Here is a 14935-nt window from a genome sequence, read left to right on the forward strand (position 1 = left end):
AGAAGGAGGCATTCTGTTTTTGATATAGGATCCTGCCAAAATGGATGAGTGTATTTTATTAAAAATATAAACCCTGTCTGCTGGAGCTCCACTGGTCACTGCATCCTGGGAGTGCTCTTGGCTTTCTGCTCCTGTGTGTTCCTCTCTTCTTTGTGGCTATGGATATTTCCCCCCACCCCCAAACCCCTGGGAAATTAATATCTTTTGAAACATCTATTATTTTTTGTTGGAATTGATCCTTGCTTGGATGGGCTGGCGGTGTGATCAAACAAGCTTTGTCACAGGAAGCTGTTTTAAAAAGCATAAAATAAAGTGTGTTGGTGGAAAGTAGAGAAGAAAGAAAAGAGTTTCCTACTAAGGGAAATAGCTGAAAGCTGAGGATGGAAGAAGAGACATTGGGGACAAAGGGATCCTACTAAACACAATTTATTTTTATGTTTCATTTTTACTGTCTCTGTAATCAGCTTTTCTCTGTCCTGATCTTCCATGGTAGAAATAATCCTGTTTACATGTTGTGTCGGAGATCAAGTGGGATTTGTTGTACAATTCGTCCTGTCAGCCCACAATACCTTAAGTGAATTTGTGCAAAACGATGCCAGAGTGGAGCTGGGCCAGGAGGTTGTTCAGGAGCAGGAACCTGCTCACGTTGCACAAAGATTTCCAGGAGTCTCCCAAGTCCATCTGAGCTCCAAGGATACTTCATCGGTGTTGTGCAACTCGCAGCTGTTTTGTTCTGGAGCCACGGCAGGGCCTGGGGAGGTGTTTGCTGTGCAGCCTCAGTGCTGCCTTCTCACAAGGCTGGAGAATATTTGGGTCCTGCCAGGGCTGGATCAGGAGAACAGGATTTTTCCTGTCCCTTGGGCACGGGATTCCTGACAACTGGCATTTTATCCCAGGTTGAGGCATCCATCCTTCACCCTCTCCTGACTCAAACCAAGCCAAACAGAGAAGGAGCAGCCTGTGACGCCCCTTTTGCTGGAAAGGCTCGGGAGTGGCATTTGGATTTAATTATCCAGTTAGCTTCAGTGCTCGTTTGAATTTTGACTGCACTGGCTGAGCTGGCTGCCTATTTCCATGGAACAAAGTCCTCCACCCTTCTTGGGAGTCAGCTTGGAGACCCCAAGAGCGGTAATTAGGATGGGCAAGAGGTTCAGTCTGGAAAGCATCAGTCCCTGTGCAAAGCTGTCCCGGAGAGGACTGGGAAGTGTCGGTTTTGCAACCGATGATGCAAATTGTGCTGCCGCTCAGAAGTTGCTTCAGAGCCTGCTGTGGGGGTTTTTGTTTTGATCAGTTGGGGCTTTGGTCATTGCCTCCCTGAAATCCTGGTTCTCTTGGAGTAAAAACACACTGTTAAAAGCAGCTGAAAAATACTTAAGCACGTAGAAATACGTTTGTTTAAGGAAATGCGGCATTTCTGCTTGTGCTTAAGTCATCTTTCACCCTCCAGCAGCAGCAAACAACCTTTCCTGCTTGTACAGGAAGAAGTTTCCTTATCTTATTTTGTAGCAGTGATGTCATGGATGTGGATTTTTGTTTTTTTGACAATCAGCACTCACGTTTTGTAATTAAAAATCCTCAGATGCTTTACAGGATGCTCTTTTGCATGGGTTTTTAGTAGTTTAAAGAAGGAAAATGCTGATTTGACAGTCAAATACAAGAAATAGCTTCTCTTTCCTATTTTTTTCTTCAGTACTTGATTCAGGACAGCTGGAGCTCAGTTTTACAACACTTATTCTAGGGCTATTAAGTTGATAGTTGGGTATTTCTGGAAACCAGCAGAATTTAAGCAGTTACTGAAAGTGAATGGATTCTCCTTGCTTTGCAATGTCTGGAGAGATGCAGAAAGTCACTTCTGGCAGAGATTTTTAGCTTGACTTCCTAAGAAATGTGACTTACCGTGAGCTGGGTTTGCAGCACCAGGAATTTTTCAACTTGTGTTTGGTGGAAGTCTGTTACAAAAAAAGTTTTGGCAAGATTGCTGTGTAGATAGAGGAGGAAAACAAGGTGATATAAACCAGGGCACTGGTGGGTTAACCAGAGATTCCTCTCCTGGAAGGTGCTGCCAGGCATGGCCAGGGAGGTTTGGAGGTGGGAGAGGGGTGGGGAATTGGGTGGTTTTGCTGCCAGGCTCTGTCTGCCTGCTGGCCCTGTTGGCCCATGAAATACAGATTGTGTTTTGTGTCAGGCAGTTCAGGAAACTTTTGTTGTCACTCGCTGGAAAAAAAAAAAAAAAAGGGCTGAGGGGCGCTGTAGAGATTAAAGCTTTGGTGGAAAATTCCTGGAGGGCAGCGTAAGGGGGTTTTGTTTTTGTGGGTTTGTTTTAGCTCATCCCTCCCCCGTTCCCTTCCACCTTCACAAAATAAGAATAAAAAAAGGCGAAAAAAGAGTTTTTCTTCCTTTTTTTATCTGTGTTGGGTACTTTCCTACTACAAAATCTGTGTGGAAAACTATGCTTGTCCCAGAGGTCCTTTAAAAAAAACCCAAAACAAACCAAACCAACAACAACAAAAGAAAAATACCCCAAACCCAGGCTTTGGGGATGTTTTTGATGTGTTTCTTTTTTTGTTGTTGTTGTGGTTTTTTTGTTTTATTTTTCCCTGAACTTGAACTGAAAATTATATATTTCTTAAGTTTTTTCCTGTGCTCCCTGCCACCTCTCTGGAAAAACAAACCTGTGCTTTTAGTAACTAGGGAAACATGGAATGCAAAAGGGATTACATTTTAATGTACTTAGGTATGAATTTTATTATTTTTATCAATTATATTTTTAATATTGATGTACAGATATATGTTTCTATGTTAAATATGTATACACACATTTCCAACAGGAAAATGTAGGTTTTTCCTAAGAATTAATTGTAGGCATTGGAGCTCATTTCTGAGCTCTGAAATATAAGACTGAATTTTAAACATTTTCTTCCTTATTTCTTTAATAAACTCCAGGAGCAGAGCATGCACAAGAAGTCTTTTTCTCACATATCTGGGGTTTTTTTTCATAGTGTCTGTGCTCATAGAACCCAGCAGGAGGAGCAGAAAAAGAGGAGATGGTATTATATCTGAGCACGAGGATCCAGGACATGCTCCTCCCTGGGGAAAGATCCTCAGTGTTTGGGTCCAGTCCTGTCTGATTTCATATGGTTTTTGTCATATTTCACATATTTGTGGACTTTGAGTTAAATCTGCAGGCTGGCCTGGTGCAGGGGTGGTTCTGTCCCGGGAGACACTCTTTTTTAAATAAGATTTGTAGCTGTATTTGTATTTTCTACATTAATAGCTGTGTGTGCCTAACATTTGCCTTGCCTGTATCACGAGCACGGAGTGCGCAGTGGGTTCTCACTCCCTCCTAACCAGTGTGCCCTGCCCTAGGTCTTGACAAGGTTCTTAGTTCTTGTGGTGGGTATTTTGCATTTTAAGACTCCAAGAGGTCACAACCACTGCTGCCAAAGTGTTGAAAAGGAGGAGATTGGTTTCAGATCCAGTGGTCCCTCAAAGTTCTCCCATTACTGCAGAAATTAGGAATCCCATGAGGGCTCTCAGTGTCTTCCACCCAGCATTGCTCAGTTTCTCTCTTTTCTCAAGGATTCCTTGCCCTCTCCCCTTGTTTCTTACTGCCTCTGGTTTTGGAAGTCAGTTGTGGCTCTTGAGCACCTTTAGTGAAGGGGGAGGAAAGGCAGGGACACCTTTCACTAGCCCTGGTTCTTCCAAGACCCATCCAACCTGGCCTTGGACATGTCCAGGGCTGGGGCAGCCACAGCGTCTCTGGGCAAGTGTGCCAAGGCCTCACCACCTTCACAGAGGAAAATTTCTTCCTTTTATCCAGCCTAAACTTGTCCTGTTTCCATTTAATGGCATTTTCTGGTGTCCCATCACTGCATGCCCTTATCAAGAGTCCTTCTCCAGCTTTCTTGCAGGCCCTTTCAGGTGGGGACAATGAGATCTCATCACCTGTCTCACCTGTGATGAAGGAACCTGTATTTTCAAGACAGAATGGGCTGGGAGAGGCTGTGGTGGCCTCTTGGAATGCCTCTCTTAGCAGGAAGGCTTGGCATTGTGTCTTTTGATCCATTTGTGTTGGAAGTTTATATTTGCAGTGCTGTATTTTTCACTCTGTGCATCTGACACCAGGGTTGTCTTCCACACTTCAATTGTCTCTTCTTTTCTTGCAGATGAAGAAGAAGCTCTGAACTCTATTATGAAGGATTTGGCAGCGTTGGGCAAGTGTGGGGGGCTGCTGGACAACAACAGGAATAAAAACAGCGTCCACTCCAACAAACAGGTTTGTTTCTTGCAATGCATCGTTTCTTCAGTCCACCTCAAACTCCAGCAGCCACAGAGATCTTGCCATGCTGGTGGAGCAGAGCTTAAATGTTAGAACTGAAGTTAACAAGTGCTCAGCACATTGGAAATATCATAATTTTACCAAGTAATGAGAGTTTATTGCCTCTTTTTGAAGAGCTGGAAGGAAGTTACAGGCATCCCTATATCACAGAGGAGAAGAGAAATGTCCCAAATTATTCACAAATACAACAACTGAGCCTGAAACTGGATTTAAATCTTGAGTCCCACCTCAAGGCACTTCTAACTGTTGTTTAGCTCTGAAAGTAGCAGAACTTGTTTCTGTGCAGCTTTTGTAGTTGGATAAGTCAATTGTTTTCTATTGACAGTGTTAATGAAATACAATATTTATTATGTGCACATTTTACTTCAGATATTTGAAAGACAGACTGCCAATTCTGAGCTGTAGACACCCAGGCTCTTTGGGGAGGAATAATGTCATTCTTATATAAAGTGTTTAATTATGAATTACTGCTGTTTATCTTTATGCTCCTAAAACCAAACCTTTTGGCCCTGTTGCACATTCAGAGTTGTTTGGTGAGCAAAAAACATTGTCCCTTGAGCAACGTCAGAAATTATTTGCTGACATTGCTACAATAGCTGAAGTGGATTTAATAGCATGTTTGTGTATGGAGCAAATATTACGCGAACACAAAAGTTGTGAAGAAAGAATTCAGCTGTCAAAACAGCAAGAGAAAAAGGGAGAGAAAGATTAGGACAACTGGGAAGCTGTTGGAGAGGCATGGCAGCAAATCCACTTGGAATTCCACCTCCAGCGCCGTGGTTTAGAATGAGCTTGCAGTCAACTCTGCAACCGCTGGATGCCTAGCAAGGAAGAAAACAAATTGTCATTTACTGTCGTCATGCATTTTTTAACGACACTTGTGCTACAAGCAAAGAAGTCTGGGTGCAGAGAGGAAAAATCCCTTCCCAAATCCCTCTGGGCTTCCCAGCCGCATGCAGACGAAAACACGTGCGCACGTCTCGTTTCAAAGCGTGTCCTGGCGGTAGCAGCTGCCCAAGTTGAATCACTGGGTTTGTGTTCAGCTCATGCTGAAATAAGTCCAAGATGTTTACAGAACTGACCAGAGACACTGGGGGCTGGCTCTCTGCAGCTGCAGGAGGAGCAGAAAACCCAGCGCAGCTTTGGATGGCTGCGAGGGCAGCATCGTGTGCACGGTGATGGGTGGGGACCGCGTGGAGCCAGCTCTGAGTTGCTTTCAGGGTAGCAAAGCTTTTCAGGCTCCTCTTAAAACATTTGTTTTGCGCAACGAGGGAAAGTCCCTGCTGTCGTTTTTGAGACCTGGGCTGTTAATGCAGCACATACACAGTTAACTAGTGGAAAATAAAGTTATAGTTTTCATTGATTGAATTCTTATCTGCATAAAGTTGGCAGCTTGCAATCAAATTTACAACCACAGCCTGTCCACTCTGCATCTTCATTTAGAAATCACCAGTGGAGGTATGCTGTGCTCTGATTTAGAATAGTTGGCTGCCAGTTGTGTTTAATTTTATTATGGCAGGAATCAAATTCCTTCTTATTAGAGCACTGATGCTTCTTCCTTTATGATTTTTCTTTTTATCCATAAGTGTAGCAGCTGTAGCCGCGTGCTCAGGGCTGCTCGGAGCTCTCTGATGGGGGAGATGTGGACGGTCAGAATCCTGTTCTCCACACACATCCGGAGCTGGGGGTTCAGACCAGCAGGCCCCAGGAGATGAAGGGCGTTGGAGGATGTTGAATTGTTGCCTCACTTAATTGGACTAGCTGGAACACGTCTGGCTCGCAGCACGGCGAGTTTGGGAGGTGGGGAGTGGCCAAAGGAGGTGGAATTAGTGGGGACTCAGTTCATTTTTGTAGCTCAAGCTTAATCAGCCTGTTTGGCTCACTTTTAGGTTTGGGTTTTTTTTTTTCCTTGTTTTTATGACAGAAATTGAGGGGGAAAGATTGCTTTAGAAATGCTGTTGTCATGCCTGTGATTTGTTGTTCCTTTGGAACTTGGTTTTCCCTTTCTGTTTATTTTTTTGCTGTGATTAGGTTGGCCAGTTGGGCTGAAGGATGCCCTAAACACTTTCCCTTCTTGGAGGGGGAATGAGGCACGAGGGCATTTTGGTGATAAAATGTCCTCTTGGTCATCTCGTTGTTGGTGCCTCTCATGAGGTTTGATTCCTGCTATAATAAATATAGTGCTCACATTGAACTACTTGGGTTTGGGAGTTCAGTTAGTAGATTAATAAGATAATATTTCTTTTTCTGTGGAAAAATGTTTTTTCTGAGGCATGGGAATCCTTTAGTCAGTGTTCCAAATTTCCACTGAAAGACAGAGTTCACAGCAAGAATGTGTTGGCTAACTAGGCAGTTCTCTGTGACTTGCAGCAGTTTTTTGGTACACAGAGAAACACAACCAAAGTGCTATCTCATTCCTGTCTCCTGGAGGGCTTCCTTAGTGCTCTCTTGACACAAGTTGAAAATTGAATCCTGCCAGATTGTATTCCTGGTAGGCCTGGGCCACACAAGAAAACAGCCTGTGGTGGTGGTGTGCACTCCAAAATATTTCTTTCCCAAAATATTGATAGTTTTGCTTCAGTTCATCTTTAGAAATGAACATCCTTTGGCAAATTTCATAGAAATCTTTCTTTTCTTAATTTTCTTCCCTCACAAATGAGTTTAGGGCAAAGGCTGCCCTTCTGGATGTGCAATGCCTTCCAGAACAGGCTGGAAATTATATCAGCGTGGATGATTTTCCTCCCTTGAATTGCCCAGGCAGCTGGCAGCAGATGTGATGGCTGAGCTGGAATCTCCTGAATCCTGGTCAGGTGCGGCAGCCACCACATGGTCCTGCCTCTCTGCCATGTGGGAATTACAGGGACAGACATGGACACCCTTTTCCCTCCTCGTGTGAGTTAAAGCCGTTCTTTGAGAACAGAGGGATCATTCTGACATTACTCCTAGTGCAGCTTCTGCACTGGTATTCTTCTGTTCCTCCTTTAATCACTCTGGTATTCCCTGTACATCCTCTGCCTGGCTGGAAGGAATCCTTTCAGGCTACCTCTTGGACTGAACAAGGGAGTTTGTTCATAGGAATGACTCTGAAGAGGGGAAGAAGGAAACAGGAGAATGAAGATCTGCGTTGTGTTCATTAAGGAAAAAGATGAGTGGGATAAGATGGGAAACCTTGAATAATTAGGAAATCCTGAACAAAAGGATGGAGGGAGAAAAGAGCAATTAAATTGGCATTTATTTTGTATCTATTTATGTGCACATCCATTCATTTCTATAAATAGCACTTGGCAACTGGCAGTATGAAGCTGCTTGTCTGTGGGCCTCTGTCACTGCCAGTGACAGCCAGCAGCTCCTCTGCCCCCCTAATCACCATGGCAAGTTCTCCCACGGCAATTAAATATTTGTAGGAAGTGTTTCTCCATGTACATCAAATGTCAGACTGTCCTAGAAGTTGTGCTTTTAGTAAACTACCCCTGGACTCCTCTCTTTGGCAAGCTGGATGCAAGACAAGGCTTGCTCATAATTCCAGTAAAATACTGGATCATTTTGTAGGGCTCTCTGTGGGTCTTCGAGCAGCCTAAGGAAGGAGTTTGGCTTTGTCAGCCGTGTTTTACATTTGGAGGATGTGATGTGGATGGGGGAAGATGGGAGTCTCTGTGAGGGGATCTGCAGGGATTTCCCCACCTGGGGAGCAGAAACAAGGGGCCAAGGGGGAGCATCACTGACTGGGAGAGCCTTGGCTGGAGATGGCAAAGGCAGTGGAGTCCCAAGGATTTAAGAGGCTTTCCCATGTCTACATGTGGAGCTGACTTGGGTGTGAAGAGGGTGATACCAGTGAGAAATCCAGCTGGAGAAAAGCTATTCCCTGCCAGGTGGGTGGTTTTAGATAAACATTTTGAAGCCTGTGATTCCTGCTGCTGTCTGAAACAGCAATGTCTGTAACAGGTGGCAGTGAACCTTCTAGACATCATCTTCCCACTGTCCTCTGAGCTGCTCAGGTGCTGGACTTGCTTTCGGAGGGAAAAAAGCTACAAGGCTCCAGGGAGGCTGGGATATATTGTGCCTTCTGCCCCTGCAATGAGAAGGGGGCAATACCAGACAAACCCCTTTCTGTCTGATTGCTGAATAAGCCGGCGTGCGTGGGGGTTCTGTGCAGATAATTCCCAATGACGTGGATTAGTCATCTCCTCTTGCGGTCTGGGGCCGCGCTCCAGCTGTCTGGCGTGTGAGGAACGTCCCGCTGCCGAGGGCAGGGGCGAGCGCAGGGCTGATGCAAACCTGCACCTTGGGGAAGTGTGGGAGTCCCCTCAGCCTGGGCCTGTGGTGCTGATTCCTCTTAGCCAGAGCCAGGAGTTGAGGAGGAATCCCACCGCTTTGTGGCTTTGTACAAAGGGAGTAAACGCTAATGCCTGTGCGGCTCCGCGGGGTTTTCTCATTGTTTCCTAATCCAGCCAGTAAAAAATGAGAGAAGTGAAAACAATCCCTCTGATTACCCTGTGGCATGCAAAACTGGGTGTTTTTCATTACCCCGTATTACCCAGGGGGGGAAACTGAGGCAAAATAAGTGCTCAGGGTCTTGTGGGTAGATATGAGCAAGGCCGGAATGAGCAGCACCAAAGGGAATAGGAGGCCCCTTGTGATGATTTCTCCTGCCTTTCTTGACCACAAAAGGGTTAATTCTGAAGTCAGAGGCTTTGTCCCAGTTGGTTTGTGAGGCAGCTGTGGATTTGGGTGGAAGAAGTGCTCTAAAGGCCGCATCCTCGTGGTGTGTCAGCATGGACAGAGCTGCCCTCTGGTTAGATTTGACAGGAGCAGATCTAAAGCAAGCCGCAGAAATGGGGTCTGCACGCATTTCTGATGGCAGCAGAGTTTAGGAGGAGGAAAGGACATGATGGGGGGAATCTTTGAATTTGTGCTAGTCTGGGATTTTCCAGAGCACCAGTTTTAGTTGTTTTGGCGACACAGACAGACATGGAGGTGCAGGGCTGGCTCCTCTGCTTGCTCCCTACCTGCCTCTGCCCTTAGACAGCCTTCTCCATAGGCTCAGCTTAGACCTGTACCCCAATTTGAGCAACCCCCTGGCTGTTCAGCAGAGAGGGTGCTCAGCATCTTCTGCTCCTCCAGAACCGCTTCCATTTTAGGACTAACTGCTTGTTTTCCTGCTCTCTGTGTGTGCTTTTATTACAAACAGCAGTCAGCTCTTCAGGGATCTCTGCAGAAGATCATGATTCACCTCGTTTGGAAACACTTTTTCCATTTTTTTCCAACGTTTTCCTTAATCTAAACCAGCACACAGGGCTGTTGCTCCAGCTCTTAGGGCTGAGCTTGGCCAAGCCCGCTGGGGTACGAGGTCCCCAGCCAAGAGGCAAAAGCAGTTGCCCCTTTTCTCCCCAAATTCCCATCCGAATTCCCTCTCTTAAGCTTGGCAGTTGTGGTCTTTTCTCTGTGAAATCAGAAGTTTTGAGGAAAGAGCCAAAAATACCTCAAGGAAAGCCTGGAAAGAGGGTAATGGGTTTGTGGCCACAGCAATGGCTTTGCTTTTTCCTTTTGGAGGAATGTAGCAAGAACGAGTAAAATACCACTTGTTTGCAGGGCTGGAGGAAATGCCGGTACAAGTAATTTGGAGAAGAAATTCTTGTAGAAACGAAGGGAATGGCTGTGGTATTTCCTGTCGGGGCTGTTGCTGGTTTTGTTTGTGTTGCAGCAGGGTCTGCAGGCGCCGGCGGGGCCGTGGGCTCCTCCGTGCCCCGCGTCCTACGGAAACGCACACAGAGAGGGAAAGCTGCTCGGCACATACAGCCCAGGAGGCCAGAAACACCTTCTGTGCTTCTCTCTACCACTCTTCTGCTTCAGAGAGTGATTCACGGATTGCTTTGGGCTGGGAAGGCTTTTGAAGGGCCAGACTGCTGTGGGCAGGCACATCTGTCACTAGACCAGGTTCAATCCAACCTGGCCTTGATGGGCCATCCAGGGATGGGGCATCCACAGCTTTTCTGGGCAACCTGTTCCAGTGTCTCATCAACCCAGTGGTAGAAAATGTCTTCCTTATATCCTATCTCAGTCTAGCCTCTTGCTGTTGCAAACTGTTGCCCTCATCTAGTCAGTACAGGACCTGGTAAAACCTCTCTCCCCCTCTTATATATTCAATATATTTATATATTGAAATGTTGCAATAAGGCCTCCATGGGTCCTTCTCCTCCCCAGGTTGGGCTTTTTCTTCATACCCTTAGCCAAAACCCCTCTTGCCTTCCTGCCTCAGTTTCCCTTGTTGGTTCCATTGCCTGCCTGAGCTCTCACAGTGCTGATGAAAATACTGTTTAAATGCTCTGCCAGAGCTCAAGGTTTAAGGCTGGTGCCTGTGACTGTCCTTACCCCGCTCCTGCACTGCATTTAACACAAGCCTTTGAATATCTCCACTTGTTCTCCTACAACCACTAAGGACCTCTTGGTTGAAGGAGAACAGGCTGCCCTTGGCCTCAGGTGACACCTGATGGCAGGGACAGTGAACAGAACAACCTGGATTGTGCAAGGGGGAGTCACATTCCTCACAAAATGGCAAAAGTGAGTAGGACCCAGCAGCCTCCACCACCCACACCTCTTCCACCTCAACATTTGCACGCTGTGCTGAGTTCCTGATGGAGAAGGTGCTGGTCCTGCATTCCCCCTGAGTGTTCATTTGAGATGCTGGGTGCAGACTCACACGAGGTTCTGCTCCAGCCCTTGGCAGTGCCCCAGGCTCCCTGTGTAATCTTGAACCCGTGCTGCAAACCAGACTTCCATGGGTGTAAAAAATCACAGCCTGCTCCAGCATTTAGGAAGTGCTTTGCATCCCCTGAGATTTCCTAGTAGTTTGGGCACTGCCCACTCTATTTTTTTTCCTTTAAAAAAGGAAAAAAGTATTTGTTGTTGATAGCAGTGATTAATTCAGCTTGAGCTGTGGGTCAAAAACATGAGCAAGCCAAGGGAAGCCTGAAAAATTAAACTGTAATCAACTTCTCAGACTGATAAATATGAATTTATCCCTCTTCCAAATGCTTGTGAGCTAAAGGTCTTGGTTTCTTTGAGGGAGGCAAGAGGTTAGTGTGTTTTATATTAAAGAAAAATGTTATCTAAGTAAGAAATGAAGTGGGTTTTCATTCCCCTGTTGCAGCCAATGTGTTTGTAGCTCTGCTCAGAGCAGTGTGGGGCAGCTGGCGTCCTTCTGCTGGCATTGGGCCATGGCACATCAGCCTTGTTGTTGATGTACAAGAAAAGGATGCAGCAGGGTCGTGGCTCATTTTTTTTCATTTTCTTCTCTCTCTGGAGCTTTAGATGAGTGTTCTGACATTTTCCAGCCACAAGCTGTTTTTCAAAACTTGTTTGTCTGTGAAATCTGTGCTGCTCAGCACAAGCAGGCAGCGTGTGCTCCGTCCCAGCTCAGTGCAATGCTTGGGGCTGTGCTGAAAGTGAAACCTGTGTTTTGAAAGGTTTCCTGCAGTGAGGCCGGAGCTGTGTGAGCTCTTCCCCTTCCACGTCCTGCCCTTTTGTAAGGAGAAACCTCGAAAGTTCCTTGCCCTGATATTTTTTTTTTTTTTCTCTCCTTCTTTGGAGAAGGATTTTGTGGTGTTACAGTCAGTGAACCCAATTTATTGCCAGCATCCAGAAGGGATGAACCAGCCAGGCCTGCTTAGAGAGGCACGTGCAAATAAAAATTGACATAAGAGACTATTTAGTTTCTTTACCAGCACAGATAATTCAAGGTGTCAATCCCACCTGTATTTGCCTGTCCCTCCAGAATGATTTTAACCTTCAGTACTAGGTTGGTTATGGTATCTCTTCTCCTTTTGAATTTTGGACAGGTTTAGAATTAATCCGGTATTTTTAAAAGTTGGGCCTGGTTCTGAAAATGAATCTGGAGGCTGTCCAAACTTTGTGGGTCTAGAGAAATAGCTGTAGCCCCTGAGGTGATGTAAGTGCCTGTTTAGCACAGGCCTGTATCACTGCTGGAGTGCCCCACTTGGTGACTGTCCCAGCACTGGTTCTTCCCAGCCCTTCCAGAAACACAGAAAATGCCATGAGCAGAGATAATGAGGATGCATTCCGGGTGATCCAGCGTGTTTACCCCAAATCTGTTTTTAAGCCTTTCAACAGAATCGCCTCCAGCCTTGACTTCCTGAATTTTGGTGGGTGTTTGCAGAACTGGAGGAGCTGTCAGTTTAAAAACAAACCGGAGGGCGCCCGTCCAGCTCGTTTTCCTCGTTAGGAACAAAGCTGTTTCACTGCAGCTCTGCTTTCCCTCTGAGAGGATGGAAAGTGTGCCTTCACACGCTGGCAGCCCAGGCCCAGAGATAAGTCCTGTGCTCAGGAAGGGCTGTCACCCACCCAGCTGGGAGTTATCCCTGTGAGACGCTGGACCGAGCCCTCCCTGGGGCTCCACCTTGGAGGGAGGTGGCCAGCACTTCTCTCTGCATGGGAAGAGAGCTGTTTGAGGAGGCTGGTGGGCTTTGTGGGGGGAAACATGCTGGTTAAGTGGGGTGACTAGACCTGGTCTGGGATGTAAAGAGGGTTTTGATCTGTGTTGGAGACCATTGGAAAGTCCTGGAATGATCTAAGGGATGCTGGAGGGATGCTTGGCTCAGACTTGGTCTGAGAAGCCAGAGGAATGAAAAGGCTCCTTGTGGTCTTGATTGCACAAATAGAGGATGGGAGAAGTGTTTTTTGCTGGTCCCTGCACAGCTGTGTGCTCGGTGTGCCTGTGATTCCACGGGCTCTTCTTTGGGCAAATTTTGTGGTTTCTCTTGAGGTGAGAAATGGGTCATTTCAGGGTGGGCATTTGCTGTGCATTGTGTATTGGGCCTGGTACACTTTGCATTTTGTAGGTCCTAACAAAATAACAACCAGCACTTCAACAATCCTAGCACTGCTGGCTTTAAAATCCCTGACTGTCACCATTTCCATCAGAGATTGCTCTCTTTTACTTTTTAATTCTTCACCCCAAATACTCCTGTGTTCTAGTAAACATCCTCTGAGGGCTTTTTTTTTTGGGTTTCCAACAGGAAAGTACTGGGGTGAAACCATGGAAAGCACTGAAGGTGGACAGACATCAGACACTTAACATGTTGGCCTCTTTGATAATAGTGCCTTGCTCCCAAGTGAATTTAGGACTATTTTCCACCTTATGAATGCATTTTATTAAAACTAACAGTTGTAGAGGCAAGTGTCTTCTTGTTTACAGAGGCACTTACAAGCACATTCCTCAGCAGTGTGGAGTGTCCCCTAAGGCTGTGAGTCCACCAGGCAGCTGGGCCTAAATAAACCAGATGCCTTATGGAGCTAGGAGAGTCTCCCTGAGAGCTCCTGTCAGCTTTGGGTCTGTGAGTCAATCCAGGATGCAGTTTGGGACCTCACCCTTCTCTGCTTTTTCTTTCAGCAGCGAAGTGTCAGGATCAAGTTTGAATATGAAGGAGAGAAAAGGTAGGTACCTAGTCCAGTCCCCTGTGAGTACAGGGACAAGTTCCCTTTTCCACCCACCACTGTCCTGCTGACTTCAGCCAGCTGCAGCTGAGCTCACAGCAGGATTCATTCCCCTAAAATCAGCTGCATTTTATATTCAAGAGCCCTGCCTCATCATCCCATTTGCCACAAGAAGCTCCTGGGATTTGCACGCAGGCAAAATGGTTCCAAGCTGGAAGTCATTAAATGCCTCTTTTACCAGGGACATTGGGTGCATGCCTGGATCCTTTTCTCTTGTTAATTCTTGAGCCCTGCTGAACCTCAGTAGAGCTGGAACTCTACAGAAATGTGTCCTTTGATTAGCAGTCCATGACACTTACTTAAGATAACCAGATTTTGGGCATGGGTCCCATAAAAATAGGGCTGGGAGTTAAAGCTTGTCCGCCCTTCCCTGCTTGACATTTTCATGGAATCACCTCTGCTTGGTGACTGTGACAGGGCAGGACACAGGCTGATGGTCCAAGGTGCATGTTAAAGCCAAAGAAAATTTAATTAGTGTTATTTTAGGGTTAGATGGTACCTGCTGTAAATACCTATAGAAGTGCTGTGTGTGATGGTACAGGAGAGTCACAGGATGCCAAACTGCATTGTCCCCACTTCCAGCCCTCCTCTCTATTCAGAGCCTCTTGCTGAAAATAGAGATGATAAATCACTGACCATTGCCTGATCTGGGTTTTCTCCAGTGGAGGGCTGCTGGACTTTCTTTTTTTCCACCTGTACATCACATTAGAGGGAGGAGCAGAGGAGCTGCACAAAGATTTTTGGTAGATACTCTTGCAGAGTAGTCAAGTCCCCTTTTGGGCACGGCAGAGGAGCAGCATTTCTGTGAGTGTAAAAGCAAGGAGCAGTCTTTATGCTTCGTGATGGAATATAAATCCTTTCTCCTGTACTGTCAGTCAAATCCCAAACTCCAGTATGTTTCTACTAAACTGAGGCTGTTGTTGTGTTTGCTTTTGTGTACAGGATTATCCAGTTTCCAAGGCCAGTCAAATTCAAGGAGGTGGTGCAGAAGGTCACGGATGCTTTTGGACAGACGATGGACTTGGTCTGTGTGAACAATGAGGTACTCTTCTGCTGAGGGGCAGCTTTGGGGTGCCTGGTGCCAGC

The 14935-nt window shown here is 46.2% G+C and overlaps 1 protein-coding gene across 6 annotated transcripts in view; it reads left to right on the top strand.

The window, feature by feature from the left end:
• Window positions 1-14935, top strand: part of LOC111925531 (mitogen-activated protein kinase kinase kinase 3-like) — a 75976-nt gene that overhangs the window by 29510 nt on the left and 31531 nt on the right. For 3 of the 6 annotated variants that reach the window (XM_086866513.1, XM_086866521.1, XM_023921990.2), the window contains 3 exons: window positions 4167-4276; window positions 13746-13789; window positions 14792-14891. In XM_086866513.1, coding sequence (XP_086722639.1) covers window positions 4167-4276; window positions 13746-13789; window positions 14792-14891 — 254 coding nt within the window. The remainder of the gene's footprint in view (window positions 1-4166; window positions 4277-13745; window positions 13790-14791; window positions 14892-14935) is intronic. The other 3 variants (XM_086866536.1, XM_086866544.1, XM_086866552.1) reach the window with 2 other exon arrangements.

Source organism: Cyanistes caeruleus, chromosome 1 (genome assembly GCF_971803275.1).
Source record: "Cyanistes caeruleus chromosome 1, bCyaCae1.hap1.1, whole genome shotgun sequence".
Classification (NCBI taxonomy): Eukaryota; Metazoa; Chordata; class Aves; order Passeriformes; family Paridae; genus Cyanistes; species Cyanistes caeruleus.